The following is a 23934-nucleotide window of genomic DNA, read 5'->3' on the forward strand; positions in this document are numbered from 1 at the left end:
CAATAAAAACTTTATTATAACACCTAAAACATGGTAACAATAACTTTTTACAACTGTTTGTATAAGGAATGACAACGCAAGAACACTTCCCAAAGGCACAATGCGTGCTCCATTGACAGTCAGTAATGGCGGATAATATCGTCATCGGCGTTCAGACGGGAGTGGAAGAACAGCTGCCAGCAACAAAACAATTTATTTTTTACCTACTGCGGCCAGCTGACAGCTGCAACTGGATTATTTGGTCAAGCCAGTACATTACTTAGTATTGTGGCTTATGTATTGAACGTATAAACTTCAAAAACAGTAATAAAATATATTTTTATCGATCTTCGGATTATTTCGTCTTTGGCGTTATAAGACCAAACAACATCACGGATTATTCCGTCTACGGCGTGCTAAGGGTTAATTGAATAGGTTTAGATTAATGTTTTCTGGTTAATTTTATTTCGTACTGTTATGAATACAAATTCATTTAGCATCAACATCTATTTGCTTTCTGTGTATTTTATTTATACATTCAGAATAACATTTCCTACAAGTTTTATTAATAATTTTGATCTGTATCTTGATGAAATAACAAAGTTATTGTTGACCAGATGAAAAAATGTGTTATTTCACTCCATATTTTGCATTTAACGCTGGTTTTCTCAAAAACCTAGTTAACTTACAGTTCTGGGACCTGTTTTATTCAATTTATCAGGTCAAAAACCACAAGAAACGATTGAATTCGCCCCTTAATCTACCTTACCAGAATTTCAGGAAGATCTCGTTTTATATAGTGTGCTGATATCCGGGATAAATCTTTCACTAGCTGTAACGCTCTAAAGAAGCATTCCCAGACCCATGTTTGTATAACCTTTTTCATTATTTTTAGATGTAGAATAAGCTCTCACTGTTTCTGCATATCTTTGTGAATCATCTTTGTATAGGTCTCACAACCAAAAGCCTAAGAACAAGAATGAATAGGCACACACAAGATGTCAAAGTCAAAGTAAGACTACAAAGAGAAACCAGTCCCCCAACATGCTGCAAACCACAACATCGCAGACTTCAATCACTTTTTTAAATCCACAATAGTAAAATTATTACCTAAAGACTGCAATCCCTTACAGTTAAGAAGATGAAAAAACCAAGCATACCAACAGCAAAATTAAGAAATTCTCCAAACCAAAACCTGAGATAAGTCCCTCCCTCCACTCCCTACAGCAGACTAAAAGTTTCCACAGATACATAATATAGTACTCGTACATTGGCAACAGTTACACAGTGATAAGTGTCTAGAAAAAAGTGAATAAGTGAATTGGCACCCCTGCTTCCCACAGTGATTCTGCAACCTAAAGTGAACAGACAACTAAAATGCTTTAGAAAGATTGCAGTTCAATCAAAAATTTGTAATTAAGTGAAAAATTTTTATTTTTATGTGTTCTTTTAAGTACAAAGGACTGGAAGACCAGCTTGGTTCTGGCCATCAGTCATCAGGTTGACTTTCCGCACAAATCCTCAGTCTTAAGGATGGAATCTCTCCGGCCTTATTTGCCAGGTGAGATTATGTTATAGTACAAAGCCAAATGAAGACATTTTATCCTACTGTACTCGCGCGAGGATAACTAGAATAATATCATGGTAACAGTATTTTTATGTACGTCTGCTATTATTAAGTGATACAAGAAATCAGTAGCACTAAGTTTCGTGACATGCAAACTGATCTCTTCCTCAGGTGGTAAATAACTAATCTAACACATAACTAAAAGTTAGGTGAAAACTCTCGACAAAGGGAGACTACAATCCTTCCATCGTCATAAATCAACTTTAACCTTCCGAGCATCTATCATCAATATTTTTGATGACTCGGAATTTCACGTCATCATCAAAAATGTTGAAGATAAACATTCATCTCTTTAAATTCATTTTACCAACGCTAATACCAGTCAAATCGCATTATAACCTATACCGTTCGAAAGCCTGCGAGTTTTTCTTTATGTTTGGTGGTCTTTGGATTTTTTGTAGTCTGTAAAGAACATTAGTCTACATCGTTTTCATCAGCTGTTTTGATCTCAGCAAAGTGTGTATGCATTGTTTGCTGTTGCTCAGATACAAACATGAGAATTTCGCTGTTTACAGTCTATTTTGCACTTATTTTCCTTTCAATTCGTTGTTATGTTGTTACTTATTGTTAGAAATAATATTATTGCATGTAAATATTGTTTATGTTTTTCATCAAAATATTCACCATTTTGACGTGTGTGTGTGTGTGTGTGTGTGTGTAAATATTATGAATTGCTAAAAAAATTAAACCAATGTGTATTTCTGTGATCACAGAAAAGTTTGCTACAAGTAGACTATTCTGAATGTTGTACATTTAGTATAATATAAAAGGTAAGAACATTGTTATATCTACTACCTGCAAGTAGGAAAATATTTCAAATGTGTGTTTTGTCGTAATAATATAATATAACAAAAATAATATAAACTGTCCAACATTAAACATTTCTGTTTTCAGGGCAAAATTTCCTACAATTTGGCTATTTTGAATTTTGAATACGTGTAATATTTCAAATACATGTGCATACTTCTTTTGAAAATTTTGTTTATTTTTATTTTTTTTTTAACTTTTTTATCTACACTAAGAAATTTGTTTTTCTAACTTCATAGTTACACAGTTTGGGAGCACAGTTCTTTACAAAAAAAGTGGTATATAACACTTTATATTTAAGTTACTATTTAGATTTATTATAAATTTTAAAAGGAGAGCTTGCAAAACCTCACAAAACAGGTGTGCATTTCACAAAATTTGTTAGACGCTCGGAGAGCTAAATAAATTTATTTTAATTATGAGAAACACGCTGTAAGATAAGAGGATTTCAACACCAGCTGTACATACCCGAACAAAGACGTTTCGCCCAGCAATGTTGTACTTTCCTTCCCCGACCTTCTTCACCTTCAGTTTCTCACACTTGCCATCGGAACAGCGACAGTGCTTCTGGGCTGCTCGGGTCACATGTTGCACCTGAGAACAACAAATCTGTTATCACAAGTCATCGAAGATCATACCTCCTCGTATGGTAAAATTACATACAACTGCTCTGTAGAATCCCTTTTTCTCTAGCTAACCTTAACCCTTTCAGATCACGAACTTTTTTACCCTTGTTGTTAGCTAGGTCACGATCTTTTGAGTAATTTTAGAATGTGTACATTTCGAGTTGTTTAAACAGCTCTTGATGTTTAATTTGCTACACAAAAATATTCCTTTTTGTTTAGAACTTTTCAAATATATATGAAAAATTTTAGACCTGTAGAGGGTTGAATAGATACACATTTTGATTAGGTCTATGTACATTTAAAAAAACTTTCACATAATATATCACTTTGGAATCCGACACTGTCACAGACTTAGTTTCTGGAACCTGGAGTCAAGTTCGACTGAAGAGATAAAAAAAATCAATGAGGAAGAAACTCAAAATTAACTCTTTACGTACATTGTTTTGCGATCAGAGAAACAAGTACTATAAAGTAATCTAGGTGTAGAGGCATTCTCACTATTTAACAAAATCACAATCGAGTGAACTACGATGTTTCTAACACAATCCCTTCCCATCATTTTAAATGGCCACCAACTTGGATGAAATCTTAAGAACGAGTTTCCTTTTTTAAGTATCGTTTTCGGATATAAAATAACAACATACATTTCTGAGTACAGAACTCGCATATAATAACTGTTTAGGTTATTTTTTAATGTGCAGTGAGGTGCTAATATTGCAGTCATATTACCTTAATATTATTAATTACATAAACCTCCTATGGAACCTCATAAAAATTAGTGTCCTCTGAACAATTCAGACTTTTCAGACTAAAAATGGATGAAGAGTTAAAACAGGTTTTACCTTAGGGTAACATCATTGATTCCTACTAAAGACAAAAGACTAAGAATCCAGAATCTCCTAACAATTCACTGGATCCAAAGGTAAAAACTATACCTTAGAGATGAGGAAAAGCCTGCTACAAGTGAAGAATTTCCTTTCTCATGCCTCTAAGTCAACAGTTTTTCTTGAAAGTTGATTCTTATATTCCCTATATCGCTTTTGAACTTTGCATATTCCTATCACTTCATCCTCTTCATTACCAAGATAATGTTGCACCTTTTGCCTTCATGCCATTGTCATGAGAATTGAGCCAGTAAGGAAATCATGTATCCAGTGTACAATCTTAATCTCTGCCCAAAGAATAAAAGAAATTTCTGCCAAGGTTATATGTGAGACAATCAAAGAAGGCTATAACTACCAATGGTTATACACAACTAAGTACCTTCCGGTCCAGATCGGTGATTCCACGCTGAGTGGGTGTGTTGGTGGGTTCTATCTCCAGATCCGGGTCCTCACCACTGCCTCGGGACCAGTCATCCTCCGTGGTATCGCTGGGCACACCATCACTGGCCCCGCCTCCTGGAGGCTGTGGCGGTGGCAGGGGTGGAGGCGGACCAACTTCACCCTCCAACACGAGGCTTCGGCGGTCCACTATTGTCTTGTTCCAGCCCGACAGTGCTGACGCTGAGCTGAGAACAACATCGATTATCATTAAAAAAACACATGAATTTAGTTAGTGTTCATACTCAAATGAGGTTACGTTCATTTACAAATTAAATGTATTATTATTTTATATTTTTAACCAAAGTTTAGATTATACAAAATGAGTTAAAATCTGTGAATGAATCTTTTTTCATTATGAGGCGTGGTTTTAGTTCTAGTTTAAGAATAAATTTCAGTGCTGTGGTCGATGTCTTTTGCTTGTGCACTGTCAATTGCTTTTATATCTGTAAATACTTGACCATTTATTCCATAAATGAGTTTTTTTTTTAATACAATGGTAAAATATATTTAATTTAAGTCATATATATATATATATATATATATCCACTATGTATCCGCCATATATATATCCGTATGACCGCCCTTGCACATACAACAGCAAATTACATTAGTTGCATATATTGTTTTGTGTGTTCGTTTCTTTTGTTTTGAGGCAAAGCCAGTGCTATACATCACTAGAAAAGATCATCACAACGAGGATGAAACATTTGGATAAACTGCTGTAAGCACTCTACAACATTTAATTCTTCTTGTTCATTTACACTGATGATTTGACAGGCAACTACATTTTTTTTACCCCTCGATTGAAAATGTGTCTTAGTCCGCAATCTATCACACACTGGAGGAGCAAATTTTCAAATTGATTTGGACAAAATGATTCATGACACTTGTTTCCGAAGGTTTGCTCCTCCAATGTGCATCCGGCCTAAGATAGCTCCAACCACCTTTCTGCCTGTGACCGTGTTCCACTCGGTATTTTTTTGGTTTTTTTGCTAATTCATTAATCTCAAATAAGCAAAGTCGATTTTAAAAGATTAAAATCAGTGCAAAGAAATTGGCTGACAGTTATCTATAAGATTTGAACAAAGAGGACCTGGTGAAAGAAATAGAAGGTTTCAAATGGCATGGCCTCGATATGGATAACAATTTAATAAATTTTACACCTCAACAAACTAAAACTATTAATTATTAGAAACACTTATATAAAGAATAACACCTATACCCAAACATTACAAGATAACTCAAAATATTCCTTATGCTTCCAGCCTATGTCGCTTCGGTGGAGAGCAAGCTGAAATTAATTAACAATTATTTAAGAAGCAACATGAATATCAAAGAACATAAAAATTTCATTTGACGTAATCAATATTTTGCAGCCAAAAATCTAGAAAAGTTAAAAAAGATTAAGTACTATATTAATTTAACATCAAAGAACATAAACAATTGCATATGACATAATCATATTTGTAGCCAAAAATCTGGCAAAGTTAAATTGTATTCAGTTTTAAAATAATATTAATTTTTTATCACACAGTAATTTATTACGCACTTTTTATGCACAGGGTTGTGTGCTTTCACAGTAAATACAATTGTATCTTTCTTTCATTTATAGAAACAGCTAGTGGATTGTCTTAACTTAAAAAAATGTTAAAAGTTAAGTTGTTAGTTCTGTTGCCTGTGCCATTGTAAAAAATTTGAAAATAGTATATAGTAGGTAATATTAATGACTTATTATATGATTATGGCGACATTAATTTTTTGTATGGGCATTCATGAAAAATAAAAGTGGAATAAAAAGTTTACCTGATTTTTTATTAATATATCAAAACAGTAGTTACCTAAAAAACACACACATACACACACCCCGTACATCTTTCATTTTTACTGTTAATACAATTTTAACCAATGAAGATAAAACCATTGTATCTTTTCTAAATTAACTGCATTTGATAACTTCGCGTCACTTCGCTGTATGTGTATTAGTACCCTTACACAGACAAAACTACATAATGTAAGTCAGCAGTGCATATAACATCAAACCATATTGAGGTTATAAAATTTTCTACCATATATTGTAAAATAATAAATAAAATAATTGCTTACAAACTAGTGTTAATCACTATCATACAGGACTTGAATGTTGGTGGCTGTTAAACTATTTAAGGAGATATTAAATACGATTACTGTAATCATTGCTGCTATATTATAGTATATGACTCAGACATTGTATCTTTGAAACCTATCTATATCAAAAACTTAAAAATTTTGTAAATAACCTGTCACGTGGTTGCTGTTCCGCTCTCATCCTTTAACAGTTATGTTCTGTAACTTAACCTCTCTAGGTATATTTTCCTCAAATTTAAAATGTGCTTAGGTTGTCCCAGTCTTTAAAAAAGGAGGTAGATTTTCAGTTGAACAATATCGACCTATTTCAATATTTCCTACGGTGAGCAAAATATCTAAGTGATTAATTCACAATAGACTTACTGAATTCTTCTAGAACTTCACAACCACCTATATTAAGTTGCCTTAAAAACAGTTCAACCCTTCATGCAATTTAGATGAATTCTTAAGAACTGTATTCTTTACATCAAGAATCAGGAAGAAGCACTGCTGCCATTTTTGGGATCCCACCTGTGCTTTTGATACTGTCAATCATAAGCATATTAAGGAGAAGTTGGAGCTTCACGGTTTCAGAGGTATGCTTCTTGAGTGGTTTCGTTCTTAACTTGTAGGTTATTCTCAGTTTGTTGAAATTGCCAAAAATTAAAAGTAAATCTAGCTGTTTACCTGTTTAGGTGTTTCCCAAAGTTCTAAGTATGTAAAATCAATCAAGGGCTACTTGCGTGCATCCAAGTAGAATCACCTAAAATCCTCAAAACTGATCTATCTATAACTTAAAAAATGTCTAAGCTCATCATGGTTCTTTTTTAAATGATTTATTTTTAAACACTGAAAAAACAAAAATACTACATTATTTCCCCTACTCCCAATTTCAAGTCTGACGATGTTAATAATTACATATATAAACAATAATAAACCTTTTTAACACTTTTTTATGTATTTTTTTATTTCGTACAATATACATTTAAAATTCTAAGAATTCATAATCAGGTACTTTCATAATAATACTTTTGTTAGGTTTTCATATTTAGTCATATTAATTAATCAAATTTTACGCATTAATATAGTTTTTACTAATAACTAGAATTGTATGTTATTTAGAACTGCTCTTTGCCCACCATTGTCCGATACCATTTTTATTATAAGCCATCTTTTTCCACTTATCTTTGTACACACACACACACACCCACCTGCATTCCAAATCTATAGTGGTCCGATCGTCACGTGGTATGAGGTGACTTCTGCCGACCAATCAGGCGTCCAGGACGCGGACAAGAAAAGCTCCCCAAGGCATCTCTCCAGTTCTTCCAAAGACTCCGTTTCGCTAGGTTGTACGTCAACACCAGCTCTAACCAAGTTCGGGCCGTGTCCCTTTGTCTTGTCTCTTGTGAACCGTAAGCCGTTCTATGGCAGTTAACAGTCCCTTCGAGCCGGACATTATTTGGTTAACGAGCCAAAAGTAACTTTGTCGCAACGTTCGTGAGTGAACCGAAAACAGTGTCAAGTGAAGGTGGAATCTTCATGGTGGAATCTTCATCCCTCAGCAAGGACTCCACCAGCGCAACGTTCCTTGGAATCAACCCAGGTCGAACTACAATCAACCCAACTTCATGTGTGTCGAGGTATCAGACAATGGACGGTGCAAGGTAACAGTGTTTCATCATTCTTATTATGGTCCTTCGCAACTAAAGACAATCTTCTTTTCAACCAAGATTTAAAATTCCTCAACTAATTCGGACATTTTTGGACAATTTAACAGAAGAAGAAAATCATTTTAACACTTGTATTTTGCTCTAATTGTGTGCCCTTTTTTCTAATATTATGTTTTGTGATCTCATTCGTATTTTTATTTTCCCATTCGACTAGTAATTATTCTTTAGAAAATCAATGTATGGGCTCCACCTGCTCAGCTATCGAAGTATGAGTTTTTAAATATTAGACATTTTATTGGTCCTTCGAATAATTGCGGTCCGCCAAGCCGGATCTAACATATCTTTGGGTCCTTCTGACCGGATATCACACAACTTTCATAAATAAAAAATACATCAAAAAGTGTTAAAAAGGTTTATTATTGTTTATATATTTATCAAATACTTTTCGAGGCTACATTAATAATTACTTTGTTAATATGGGATGCAATAATAAGATTGACGAAACTGTGCTGAATGTTTACAAGATAAAAAGACAAAGTAATTTGATAAATGGATTTAGTTTTACCGCTGTCTCTGAAAAAGTGAAATCATCTATGAACGAAATAAAATTAAAACCAGTTGGTAGTGATGGATATCTATCCAAATTTTGAAGATTGAGTTTGTATTTGTTTCTCTTAATTCAATCAGTACATTGAAAAACACACCAACCAATACTGATCACTTTATTTTGTGAGGCCTTTTGATAGCAAGGCTGTCTTCTTTAGAAACTATGTTTAGTGATGTAACTAAACATAGTTTTGTGTTGTCATGACATTTATAATAGAACGAATAATGATAATTTACTCAACTTGCTGAGAACTCTTAGAAGGCGCTATAGACTGGCTATTAAAGAAGCAAAGAGACAGAGTAATGAAGATTACATAGAAAATTCAGTCAATAAATGTAGAGCAGCATGGACAATCATTAACAAGGCATCGGGGAAGGAAACCCTACGCAGTCGGTCCAGTAATATTCTGCCTGATGAAATTCAACTCACACTGTGTGACAGCTATTGAAGAGATCAGTGCCAAAGTGAAAAGTTCTGTGAATAGTGCAAATCAATGTCTTAATAAGTTATTGCCTCCATTTGAGGAGTGTGTTTTTTGTCCTGTCACTGTAGATGATGTTCGTTAAAATTGTTTTATCTCTAAAAAATTCCCATTCTAAAGATGTGTATGGATTGAGTAGTATTTTAATTAAGGCTGTTATTGATTATATAATTGAGCCTTTGACATATTCTATTAATTGTTGTGTATTGGAAGGGATTTTTCCAACATGTTTAAAATTTTCAAAAGTATGTACCTGTGTATAAAAATGGCTCACTTGATTGTCCGAATAATTATAGGCCTATCTCATGTGTACCAATCTTGTCTAAGGTAATTGAGAAATTACTTAAACATCAAATATGTATTCATTTTGAAAATCTCAAATTATTTAGTCTAGTCAATTTGGTTACCGCACTGATTGTTCAACGGTTTAAAGCTGTAAATACTCTTGTAAATAATGTTCTCTTAGCTTTGGAAAATAATTGTTGGGCTCAGATCACACTTTGTGATCTGAGCAAAGCAATTTGATTGTGTTAGACCTGATATACTGGTGAACAAATTGGAATTCTATGGGTTTCGTGCAAAGAATTTGAACATGTTAAGGTCCTATCTTGCAAATCGCAAACAGGTTGTTATGGTTAATGGAGCTTATTCCCAAAGTGGCTGATATAAATATAGGTATGCCACAGGGATCTGTGTTTGGGTCCTGTTTTGTTTATTATATTTATTAATGATTTAAGTTTTAATGTCTCTAGTTTTACTACTATATATGCTGATGATACCACTTTGTTAAATAGTCACACAAATTTGCTTTTACTTAAACAACTTGGTAGAGACTACAATGAATGAAACTGTTAACTGGTTTAATGTAAATGGTCTCTATTTAAACGCAGAAAAAACAAAACAAATGTTTAATAACTCTTAAGAATATTAATAGGCCTATATTTGAATCTGAAGTTTTTGTTAAGTTATTGGGGATAATAGTGGACAACAGGCTATCTTGGAAACAACACATTGATTATGTATGCAAGAGATTATTCTAGGGTTATTTACTTATTGTGTAATTTAAAAAAAATAGTATCACAAAGGTATATAAAAATGGCCTACTTTGCATTTTTTGAAAGTATTATTAGATATGGTTTAATAATTTGGGGGGTAATGGTACAGGCATTGATCAGGTGCTAGTAATCCCAAAAGAAGGCTGTGAGAATTTTAGCGGATGCACCTGTGTTAGATCATTGTAAACCTTTGTTTGTAAATATTGGTGTTTTAAACTGTTATAAAATCTGTATATTTATGAGGTATTAGTAGATGTAAGAAAAAAGTCACACATGGTTTTGAAAAGAAATGATGTTCATCACCTATAATACAAGAAATAAAGATAAGTTAAATGTAGATAGAGCTAGATTAGGTAAAACCATGAATTACCATACAACCTTAGGCATTAAAAATGTTCAATTTGTTACCTTATGCTGTTCAAACTTTACCATGTCAAGTTTTTAATAATAAATTGTATTCTTGGCTAAAAAATAGACCTTTCTATAATATTAATGAATATTTTTAGCTGTGAGATTCGTTCATAAGGATTTTTAACTTTAGATTAGGCTAGTAATTTAAGCCTTAATATTTGACGAAGCCTATTGTAATTTTATTGAAAATTATTAATGGCCAATAAATTGTCTATTGTCTATTGTCTATTGTCTATAACTGAATAAGATCGAAAGGCTTCACAAAATAAAAGTTATGAGTATTGGTTGGAGTGTTTTTTAATGTTTCAAGAACATAGCCAGGAAAAAATTTGGGGAGAGGTCCAGACAACTGATATTTTCCCGTAGTGGACAGAGATTAAGGCCCCATTTCATTCCTTAAAAATTTCTTGACCTGTTTCTTTGTTGAGAACGATCTTTCAGCAGTAAATGAAAGTAATAGTGAATTATTAAAATAATAATAATCGTTTACTAAAAGGGAATTGAAAATTTGGGGAGGGTCCAGACCCCTTGGACCACTCACTAGCTACGTCCTTGATGTAGTGATTAAATCTATCCAAATTGTTAAAACTGTGAACCATTTTGTGATAGGAGCTATAACACACCTCATAAATGAATAACTGGAAAGTGGCGTTTTTCCCAGAGAATTGGAAAGTAAGTATAGTATGCCCCCCGTACTCAATGAGAACATCTTCGGACCCACACAACTTATATTATTGGAGAGTTTGTTTAAATTAATACATAATTTCCAATAAGAAAAGAGCTTCAAGAATGTAATAATGAACTTTGTAAATCAAGCTGACTTTAGATTATTGCCAAAATTACAGACAGGCTTTTGGAAAAATCACAGTATCTGCACTGCTCTAACCAACCTGCTAAGTGACAATGACTGATGCCAAAGATAAGGGTAGGTACAGTTCCCTTATAAGGTTAGATTACTCAAAGGATTTGACCTTAATGCACCATGGAATCTTGTTGACAAAGCTGCATTACTATGGATCCAATTATGAAATGGTCAATTGGATAGGGTCTTACTTGAGAGACAGACTGTCAAGATAGGGAGTGACATGTCTGGTCAGTTAATCACGAAGAGAGGAGTTCCTCAGGGTAGCTGTCTGGGACCGATTTTGTACATGAAAAATGTTCCTGCCTTTTTTCAGAACTGCACTGCTCATCTATATGCAGATGGTACTCAACTCTTATGAGTCCGAGTTATATTTTGAAGAACAACTTCAGTTAACTCAGTTGGGAAGAGTGATGTGTGACCTGGATAGTTGTCGGGAAGTGTTCACTAACAGAAATCTTTTGACTTTCTTCATGTTTACCTTCAAAATTCTTCAGTCTTTCCTTACATATAACCTATCACCTATATTTAACCAGAAGAAAGGATACAATCATCTTCCACATCACAACAGCAAGAACTTCAAAAAGTCCATGTCAAATGTTGGTGGCAAAATATCAATGCTCTGCCGAACAGTGTGAAGACTCTTCAACTGAAGCATCCTTTAAAGCAGTACTTGATCAAGCATGCATTTTATTCTGCTGACAAGCTTCTGAATGGAACTTCCAAGTATCGGCCATTAATTTAATTTGTAACTTACGGCTCATTTTTGGTTTATTAACATTGTTTTATATAATGGTATTTGAGCATATACCAGTATATTTGAACAATAAAAAGTGTGATTTGATTGAGTCACGTATCTAATGCTTTGCAACACAACTTACCTTCAGAAAACTCTGAATCATTCACTCATACCTTGATCGAATAACAGACTCTCTTGAATACTAAAATTGAATGTTCAGTTCAATGCCAGTTGCTAATATGCAACATATAAACAATGCTTCTTAAGAGTTAAAATGCAGTTTTGATTTAGGCTATATATATTAGTTTATTTGCTAAAAACTTATCACCAAACACTAATTCGATATGAAAAGTAAGACATACTATTCAAATACAACCCTTTGGTTCAAGTAAAGTAGTTTCTTAATATATTAGACATTAAAAAGGATCTAAACCCTTTTAAAGCTATTTTGAACTAATATTTAAGAATTTAATTAATCTAATTTTTCAATAATGATTAAGATTACAGTAGAACCCCTCATATCCGGCCACCACGGGACCGAGCCCCTGGCCGGATAACGATTCGGCCGGATAAACCAACCTACAGTACACAGCACTTGACGAAACAAAACAATTGTACTGTACTGTACTAACCGGACTGGAAATAATCAACGAACTGTTTACAGGTTAAACCTATTAGCTCAACTGAGGACAACACAGGAAAATGTAAACAAATAGATACACCAAAATAACGCAAGAGTCGTGGGAGACTAGTGCGTGCAACTGCGCGTCTGCAAGCCGTGGTAAATAAATTTCGATATTGGCTTCCGGGAAGTGGCCGGATAAACCGAGGTGCGGTAAAACCGAGGCCGGATATGAGGGGTTCTACTGTATATAATTAAATATTATGTCATCTAGTCTCCTGAAAATGATCATGTATTTTTTTTAAGCCTATTTTAGATTCCAAGTTAGATATCATGTGCGATCTTTCACAATTGCGAGAATCAAATATCCGACTGACTGGATCCGAGTCCGTGACTGACCTGCTGTGTCGTATGACCTTGGAGTGGGGGCTGGGGGTGGGCTGGAACTGCCAGGAGACGATGGAGCCGTGAGACAGTCCAGAGTCGTGAGATTCTTCCTCAGCGATCTCCTTCTCCAGCGCCACCAGACCTGGAGGCTCCATGTTGAACCTGGAGGCTATCCGGGCTACTTCCATCAGGCACAGGATCACACTGCGAGGATTGTTCTGTAGCACTGCACAAGGAGGTCAAGTCAGACAGGTATTATACAAGTCAGACAGGTATTATACAAGTCAGACAGGTATTATACAAGTCAGACAGGTATTATACAAGTCAGATAGGTATTATACAAGTCAGACAGGTATTATACAAGTCAGACAGGTATTATACAAGTCAGATAGGTATTATACAAGTCAGACAGGTATTATACAAGTCAGACAGGTATTATACAAGTCAGACAGGTATTATACAAGTCAGACAGGTATTATACAAGTCAGACAGGTATTATACAAGCAGACCATAGTTTGCGGTTTTCTACAACAAATAAAATGAGTAACTGCATGTATGGAAGAACTGTAGCTGTAACAGTTACACAGAGAAGGTAGAAGCTGCATTCGGGTATGAGAATGAGCAGAATGGTACTCCAGGATGGCGTCTGACCTTCTCTCACTAAGTACATTGATGTCTTCTCAGGTTATAGGTCTGATTACGGGACATGGTCACCTGAGGAAGCATCTTCACAGAGTTGGCATCCTTCAGGAGGATCCACTCTGTGGAATGTGTGACGAACAGGAGAAAACTGCTGAACACCTGCTCTTTGATTGTCCTGCAATAGCAAGGGAGTGCTATGCCATGTTTGGTAGTTTGGACAAGGGTGATGAATTTCCCCAGGAGGACCTGATAGGTTATTTTCGGTGGTTTTCGGTAGTTTGTGGAACTAATGAAACCATAGACTGGTAGGCCTCATGGTGTGCTTTCGGGGTGCACAAAAGGCCCTTGAGGAGTGCACGGCAATAGGCCACTCCATAGAAGAAGAAGTTACACAAAAAGGATGCCAGGTTTTCTGGCCAGAATAAACACTTGTTTCCAAAATAAGGACTGAAATTTTGTCATTCTTGGATATCATGTGCTCGGTAATAGCTCTGAAAATAGGTGCGGCCTGAGAATAAGGGTAGTAATATAATATAGAGGACTATGTTTAGAATGTGAATGTAAGATTTTTTCTGTACATAGTCCGTAAAATCAATATAGGTACAAAAATAGGCACAGCTAAGAATGAGGGTTGCAATAAAATATAGTAGACTATGTATTGAATGTGTATGCAAAGCTTTATTAAAATCGGTCTGTACGTTTTTGAGGTTAGGGCCCATCCATACGTTTTTTATTAGTATATAACCCGTAAAATTGATATAGCTCCAAAAATAGGCACAGACTATGAATGAGGGCTATAATAATATAGTAGACTATGTATTGAATGTGTATGCAAAGTTTTATTTAAATCGGTCTGTACGTTTTTGAGGTTGGGCCCATCCATAGAGGTTTTGTCATGTTGGCCTTTAAGATTTAGTCTCAAAAATTGGTGTTTCAAATGGTGGTTATAAAAATATAGTAGGCTAGACTATGTTTATTTAAAATCTGTATTGGAATTCCAATGAATTCGATTTTATAGAATTTGTATTTTTTTAATTTGTCTTCAAATTATAAAATTATTGTAGTTGTGTTTAATGGATTGGTTCAGGAACTAGTTTAGGAGTAGTTCACAAGCAAGGTTAGGATTTGTGTCTTAGGATTCAAGAGAAGTTAGTTTGGCGCAATGGCCTGTGAAACATGCTTGTGTATAATTTCATAAAAAGTCCACAACTTTGTTTGTACTGAACATACTTTTATGTTTAAAGTGTCAAATTTATAAAAATCAATAGCTTAATAAATATTCGTATAAATAAAAGAAAAGCTACATTTTTTTACCCATATGTCAACTGACTCCCTTTAAGATTCTGGTAATCTGTAAAGGTCTTATGGTGTAATGCTCAATTCTAACAAGTAATGGTCCTGAAAACTAGTAACAGTTACAAGTAATATGTTTAATGTTTTATTTTATGTTAACAAAAACATTATTTAAAATTGTCATATTTTAATTATTTGTATATATTTTTTGTGACTAAGGACAAGGACAACCTTTTAAGGACAAGATTAATAACCTAAGTTAATAAACATTGAAAATTTCCGAAAGAGAGAAAAGTACAATTTTTGATCATAAGAACTTCCTTAGAATGTGAACTTGCGATTCTGCAGACTGCGATAAGACAGACGAGCACTCACCTACGAAACTTCATTTCCATTGTAATTACACAAAAAAAAACATATAATGTGAAGAAGAATGTAAAAAAAATTATTATTCTACTAAATTTTCAAAATTAATCCCATTTGTATTGATGAAAAACTCTTTGTATTACATTTTGAAAGAGTCTGGGGTTTTTCTCCCACTTCTGCTGCATAGTAATATTTTTTTAAATTAATAATACTGTTTTTAAATTCTTGTTTGCATGAAATGATTCTTTTTTTTGTAATTAAGTAGACGAAAAACAAATTTAGTTAGAAGCCGAAACTCAAAGGGAACTTACAAGAAGGCGTTTCACAAATTCTCAATTTTCTCCAAAACGAAATGTTTGTGACACCATGTGTACTGGACAAAAAATTTTGTATTCACATCCTCTATCAACCCTGAAAAAATGTGCAAAATCACCCGAAAAATACAAATTTACGTATATGTAAATATGAAATACTTATACAAAATACGTGAAATACGTATTTTTCATTTTTGTATCAAATGAAAAATACAAGTCCACTAAGAGTAGAGACCATCATTCTACAAAGCTTGTCTTTTCATATACGTAACATATTTTACCATCGTTGTTCTTTTGCATTTTGGGAATTTAAAAAACTACCCATGTAATTCTGTAGGACAAACATTCAGTTGATATACAGACCTAGATCATCACTTTCAAACAGGAGGTTCTGGTGAACGCCAAGCTGTCTGCAGAACTGGATAAACTTGTCCATGTTGTCCCTCGAGAAGAAACTGCGTCGCGCGGCGTTCTCGAAACATCTCCCCTTGATCACTGGTGGCGTCTACACAGAAGTGACAGCATTAGCATACATCTATCAGTGAATAACTGGACTGTTCTATAGTAGCCTTGTGTTCCCAACAGTATTTTTAAATAATAATCAGTATATATTGAAACATAAAATAATGATTACACAATACGACTATACGAAACGTAATGTACGTACATATGGAAACGTAGTGTTACTGATCTTTTGTATTATTGAACGATGACAAGATGGCAAATGTCTGGAAAATCTTGTTTCCTTCACAATACAACTACTTTGGTAAACTCTGTGAACCACTGTGATATAAAAACATTTCTGCATAGTTCATTATTTTCATCTTACAACTTACATTAATTTTGTATTCACAAAACAGCTCAGCTGAATAAAATGTAGTAAAATTCCCTGGAAGTTTTCTTCATGAAGACAGTGTTAAACCTCATGCAGTTTTACATCCTAATTTATAGTCGTAGAATTATGGGAGATACCCCATTTTAAAGATAATATCAATACGCATCAAAACGTTCAAAGGTTTTTCCTATATTTTACGAGTTATTCAGAAAAAAACTCAAACTGTGTTGTCTTCTTCGTTTAAATATTCTAAAAGATTAAATTTTACAAAAAGAAATTAAGAAGCGTTTCGCTGTGTATTACTTATATCTTGAAAATGGGATACATCCCATAATTCTGCGACTAAACAACTCCATCTCTACTGTCCTGAGGTCAAATTGAAAGTTCAGCCATAGTATGAGAGTTCTCCCAAAAAGGTGTGGGTCTACCAACGCCTATTCCTCGCTAAGTTGACCACGTCGTTTAGAATTAGAGACCAAACACAAGCCAAAGCCATGGCTTCTTCAGCCACCATCTCGCCAGACATTGGCTGAAAGCTGATTATTGTGGTTACAAAACAAGTAACAAATATAAGTATGAGAAACAAAGTGTTTCATACAAGTTCAGTGCTTGATTCAAGCATACAGTATATAAACGTTTTGCTGATTCCAGATACAAAAACACAGTCTGCATACAACCCAAAGACTGTCTGTATGCGGATACAGTCTCCAGGCAGTCTGCATGCTGCTAATATCACAATCTGCATCATCAGTATAACCTACCCCAGTAGCCAGTCCGCTGCGGACAGCCTCCAGCGCCCGCTCTTGGATGACCCTCGCTAGTCGACAAAGTACAGCACCGTTGTCCAGCATGTCTAGGAGGTTCGACGACGTGAGGTGCTCCAGACCTGTAGACATACCAAACACAAATCAGTATAAATAGTGGTCAGTACCCCACCCTCAACGCCGTTTGCGTGCATTCTCCAGCGCTAGCGCCCGCTCTAGAATGACGACCCTCACCGTTCTTCAGTACGCCCGGGAAGTTCGACGATGTGAGGTGCTCTAGATTTTGGACACGCCAAACACAGGATCTCCGCATAAGTAAAAATTTGCAACCGGAAGAAGGAAATTCGCTACGTTTTCTTGACGGTGGGTGACGGCGGACCGTTGTGTCGTTCACGTCCAGTGGCAGCCCGCCAGAGCAGGAAAAACTGATACAATGGCTGGACAGGGAAGGACCTCATTCTATCCTTTGTTAGTCCATTAACAAGAAATCATTTTGTGTAAAGCGTGATAAGATTTTCACAGCTGAACGGTAAATTGTGATTATTACAAAAAATAGTTTAGCATGTCAACATTTACTTTATAATTTCATGGATACCTTTTAAATAGACCAGTACTTGAGAATTTTCAATGTAATTAGAATGATCTTTTTCTTATTTTGCTGACGTATATAATAAAAAAAACATAACTTCTTTTTTTAAAGTTTTTTCATTACGACGGAATGTTTGTCAGGATACAGGACTTCGGACATTTGCCGTCGTTATATATTACAAAATGTATAACACAACGTTTTGAGAATTACAATTTACCCTCTTCGTCAGGTGTGAATTTAAGTAGTTCGTGAAAAATGAGAGAGGAACCTGTTTTTTTCCATGAACTAATTATACTAACGCCTGACGAAGAGGGTAAATTTCAATTCCCAAAACGTTGTGTTACACATTTTGTTATACTGGTATATAACGATGGAAAATGTCTCAAAATATAAAATTAGGCATCACATAGCCTAATAGCAGTGTCCAGCAATAAAACACCAAATATGGTGAGAACTGTGGAAACGATGTTTTTACTTGTTTTGTCATTCACCACAAATATCGTGCACAAATCTTGAAGTAGGTAGGCTTATTCGAAAAACCTTAAAAATTATTTTGAATAGGCTATTTATTTGTAAACATTGTCGGATATCTGCTAAATAGAAATATAGCACAGCAAAAATGCAAAAGGGCGATTTTCTATACCACAGCTGTCGTGAATGAAACTCCCTAAATTTTATATCTTTCGAGAAGGGGCTCTTGTGCGGTTGCCACACAACTTGAAGTCTGTTGTGTTGCCAACACGGACCTTGCGTCGCAGTGGCGGTGCAATCGGGTTCGGTTGGAATTTAGCTTCAGAAAATTTCGGCTTCAGCTCTTTAAAATGCCATTCTGAAGACAGAGAAAATATTTTTTTAATCGTATCCCACGAGAAGTGGTATAAATTTGGATCACGATTTTAATTAGGTCAAACAAAGAAACATTGGTTAGTACGTAAGCTACAGTTGTATTGTGCTATAGTGTCTAAGCTAAACCACAGACTTTGCTTGAAAGTGCGTGTATCAAGGACGTAGCTAGCGAGGAGGTCCAAAGGGGTCCAGACCCCCCCAAATTTTCAATTTCTCAATCATTTTTCGAGTAAACTATTATTATTATTTAAGTAATTTAGTATTACGGACATATACTGTTGAAAGATCATTCTCAACATAGAAAACGGTCAAGAACTTTTTATGGGACAAAATGAGACCTTACTTTCTGTCCACTACGGGAAAATATCAGTTGTCTTGACCCCCCCCCCCAAAAATAAGTTTTTTTCTGGCTACATTCTTGGCGTGTATGTGTATTGTTAGTACTATTAATACTGTATGTGTATGTGTATTACTAGTCTATTCCGAAACACAATTTTAGGTACAGTACTTGCCTTTCAAATATGTATAAAATACGTATATTGCTATTAAATTGTCACAACTGACGTAAGAAAAGAACATGAACCATATATTTGTAATGAATTTAATCATTTAACATGATTAAGATCAGCGTAACAATTCCGGTTAGCTCGAACTGTAACGCTACGCTTGTGTGTTTCCGACCACGAACACGCCTGGAATACCAAGAAACACCGACTGTAACGAATCACCGAAAGAACGATACAGGAGAAGGTTTGCTCCACATCCTCAATTTCCGGTTTGTGGACGACCGGAAGAGGGCGCGCAGTTTGGTCGCGTGAGCGCCAACTTTCAGCTTCACTGCTCATTTTGAGTGAAAACTTCTGCAGTGGATCCATTAACAACTTGTAGATAGCGCAAAACACTGTTCTCCTTGTTGAGGGTTTGGAGGATTTTACAAGTAGCCACAAAACTGACAATATTTTACTAGCTATAGCAACAAGTCAATAAAACATCAGTTGTTTGTTGAGCTTGGTTGATTTTACAAGACCCACAAAACTGACAACATTTTACAAGTTACAGCAACATGTCAAATAAAACATAAGTTGTTTTATGTTTTGTGTTGAGTTTGGATGATTTTACAAGTACCCACAAAACTGACAACATTTTACAGGCGACAGCAACAAGTCAAATAAAAAACAAGTTGTTTTATGTTTTGTGTTGAGTTGCGGACTAAACAAACAATACCAACATTACAAGACCAAAAACTCTCCTCCAAATCAATCGGAAAATTCACCAATAAAATTTTGTAACGCTGTTTTAGTTAATTATAGTTGTTAATTTTAACCGATAATAACAGGCTAATCGTAAAATATGACATTGGGTATTTTTCAGTGTTAAAATTTCAAAGGCCACCAGAAATAACAACAAACAGGGCTTTCAAGGACGTAGCCAGCGAGGGAGTCCAAGGGGTCCGGACCCCCAAAATTTCAAGTTGTTAATTTAAATTTAAATAATTCAGTATTACTAACATATAATGCTGAAATGATTGTTATCAACAAAAAACGGACCAAGAAGTTTTTAAGGAACAAAAGGGGTCATTACTCATTACTCTCTGTCCACTACGGGAAAATATCAGTTGTCTTGGACCCCCCCCCCACGACCCACAACACTTTCGTGGCTACGTTCTTGAGGGCTTGTATAACAACAATTACTATGCATCAGTGACATCGGCATCCTCTCGTGTTGCGTTTAACATTTTTTTTTCTTTCGTGGAACAACAGTAATGGAAAAACAAAGCTTTTGTTATAAAATATAATTACTTTTTAGCTTTTGTCATATTTTATAAATGTTAACACTTAAGTTTAAACTAATGTTGGTTACACATAACGTAGCTATGATGGGAAGGGTGGAATCGATAGGAATGTTCAGTTTAGCTCCAGTTCACCTTTCTCTTAGCGCAGCGTCTGGAATCTGACGCTACATATCACAGACTTGACTCCTGAAATCTGAAGTCATTTTGGTCTGAAGAAAAAAAAAAACTGTCGGTTTGGTTTTACATCTGTTTGGAGAGGTATTCTCATAGGTTCCTCTTCACCTATATTACACTATATTTTGTTAGTCTAGGTGTCTCCAAAGACGAAATGATGCAAAGAATTCGTTTTTATCGCCGCCGACTTTTGGTGGATCTCTTCAGACAAACATGACTCCAGATTCCAGGAGTCAAGGCTGTAACAGCGTCAGACTTCAGACGCTGCACTAAGAGGAAGGTGACTCATTCTAATGAATGTTGTATGTTATCAAAAAATTTAACATTCTTATCTAAACATATTATTACTATTCTTTGCGCTAAACACGAGAAAAATGGAATGTTTATGAATGGATGTTTTCTGTGTAGTATTCTTAATACGTAGTGTCCTGCAGGTGCTCAGAACGTGTTATTGCCAGAGAACTAATACAAGGTAGGAGTACGCCAACCCACGTTTCGCGTAACAGACCTCATCCAGGTTGCGTATGAAATTTTAAGTCCACAGCTCTATCATTCTGATAGGCTACATGCGTGGCTATGCCGCGTTTTCAAATGTCCCAGTACTGTACTCAGTTTGTTTCCAAAATGTATTCATTCCGCGAATTTTCACGTTGTCATCATGGTTACCCACACAACCAACGGGGAAAATGTTCGCTAACGCTCAGCCAAATCCCAAGCAGTGAGACCTCAGTGTTTCCTACGTAGAAATTAAGCTTCCTGTAAAATTTCACGCCTGTAGGTCGGTTTGTTCTCGAAACATCGTGCCGGCAGACCGACATATATGACATTTCCCCAACCCCTCGAGTAAAAGGCTTCGCTAACGCTCAGCCAATTCTTTATCTTGGCTGAGCGTTAGCGAAGCTTATCACTCGGTGGCAGTTCAACGACTGATCCCGTACGGTAAACATACCGCTCACACACGTCTAGTCCTGTAGTGTAGTCACCACTATTTATAACAGTATCACCACAGTCTGTGTGACTACCGTAGAACAAACATCCGCCCGTATATATCACAAGAACGGTGGGGGGGAGGGGGCCCTTGACAAGGGCGCGGCCACAGGGCGTAGTACACACAGAGGGTGCCAGTGATAGGTTCATGAAAGCCCATAACGAGATGTAATTGATTAAAGGGATAAAAAGGGCGTTTATGACTTAATAACGTTGGGCTGGTGATGGAAGGTATTTGGAAGACAGTGAAAGAATCAGTGTTTATTAATCGGTATAAGATGATAACTGCGATATTGTGCAAGGTGTAATAAAACCTGGACTATTTTGTTATTACACCGATATAACTTTAAACCCCAAGAAGTAGAACCAACATTCATTAATTAAATATACATGCATTATTGTAATTATAATAACATTAAGGCTAGCTCTAGAAATTATAAAACAAAAATATTTAATTTATTAATAGGGTAAATCAACATTTATTTTTTAAATCTAACTTTTACATATTTTGGGATGTTAAATATGCAGGGAAAAATACAATTTTGAAGTAAGCTTAAACACCTGAAAAAAATCAAAACTTGCTAATTTGAAATTAATGTCTTGTTACTTATACTTAAGCCTTACAAAAACACAATTCCAACACAGTTTAAAAAATACCGTACTTTGGATTTTTACACGAAAAATAAAGTTTTAACGTAAACATTTTTAACATGTGAAAAAAATCAAAGTTGCTAATTTGCAATACCTTATTACTTCAGCTCTACAAAAATCACAATTTTGTGACACACATTTTTAAAAATATCGTATTTTTTTATGTCCAATATACAGGAAATATCCAATTTTGAAGTTAACATCTGATAAAAATCAAACGATGCTAATTTGAAATTAATGTACCTTGTTACTTACACGCCTTACAAAATCACAATTGTGAAAATAGCCTTGAAAAATATCATGGCGATTGAAGAACAGATAAAAAATAACGTAAAAAGTTATTAATTTCCAAAATCACTATTGCACAATTTGATCCACAGGACGGAGGAAACTAACATAACTAAGCAAAATAAGTAAAAGTAGCTAACTCCTTTCTGTCTGAACTGAATTTACACGTACATTACATCACATACAGAAACGCCTTCCAGTGGCCCCAGCCACCGGACTAGCATAACTGTACTGCATGTTGCATCCTCACACGGCAGGCGCTAATGTCTGTGACACATATCCACTGCAGATAACATATTAAACTATTAACTTACGTTCTGATAACTACAATTTGGTAGAAAATTTACAAAATCAAAATTGCGCTTATGATGGTGCAGTACCCTTCGAGTATCGTCAATTTATACCCATATACACAATGTTAATTCAAACTTCTTCCTGACCTTATTTTTAACTGGATTCTTACAACCAATTTTTAATAAGCTTCAAAATACTTTGTTCGTCAAATTACCTCATTTAGGTACGTCGAGTCGGGAGGAAAGTTCCTTATTTTTGGGTTTCTAACTATGGGATGTGTCTCATTTTAAAGTTAATGAACACGCACAAAAACGCTTTTTTTAGTTTTTTTAATAGTATATGGTTTAATACTAAAACAGATAAAGTACAAAAACACTTTTAAATATTTTAGTATCAAAACCTAATAAAAATACAGCAAAAACTAAAAATAATTTGGATGTAAATTTATTACACTTTTAAAATGACGCATATCCCTATAATTATACGACTAAAAACAAGATCGTTCAAGTTTTTTAAGCTTAAAATTGCTCTTACGGAGGTAAAAGTAGTGTGATGGTACTGAGTCAGTCAGACCGCCATTCTTAATACTGACAATAATACTGATCGCGTAAGGTCCGATATACAATATGGGGTTTCAAATAAATAAAACAAAAATAATCAAACAATCAAAAACGCCTAGTGGGAAAGTCAGGCAAGCGATTCCGACTTAAATGAAATTGGTTTTGTGGGAATTACTATATTTTGCAATATTTTCATCCGTCAGTCATAAAAAAATGAACTGTCCAAGCCACGAGA

General features: G+C 35.0%; 1 protein-coding gene across 1 annotated transcript in view; it reads right to left on the reverse strand.

The window, feature by feature from the left end:
• Window positions 1-23934, reverse strand: part of LOC124358544 (GAS2-like protein 2) — a 92053-nt gene that overhangs the window by 6296 nt on the left and 61823 nt on the right. The window contains 5 exon segments of the mRNA XM_046810844.1: window positions 2882-3007; window positions 4303-4549; window positions 13317-13530; window positions 16283-16424; window positions 17516-17640. Coding sequence (XP_046666800.1) covers window positions 2882-3007; window positions 4303-4549; window positions 13317-13530; window positions 16283-16424; window positions 17516-17640 — 854 coding nt within the window.

The sequence above is a fragment of the Homalodisca vitripennis genome, chromosome 3, assembly GCF_021130785.1.
Source record: "Homalodisca vitripennis isolate AUS2020 chromosome 3, UT_GWSS_2.1, whole genome shotgun sequence".
NCBI lineage: Eukaryota > Metazoa > Arthropoda > Insecta > Hemiptera > Cicadellidae > Homalodisca > Homalodisca vitripennis.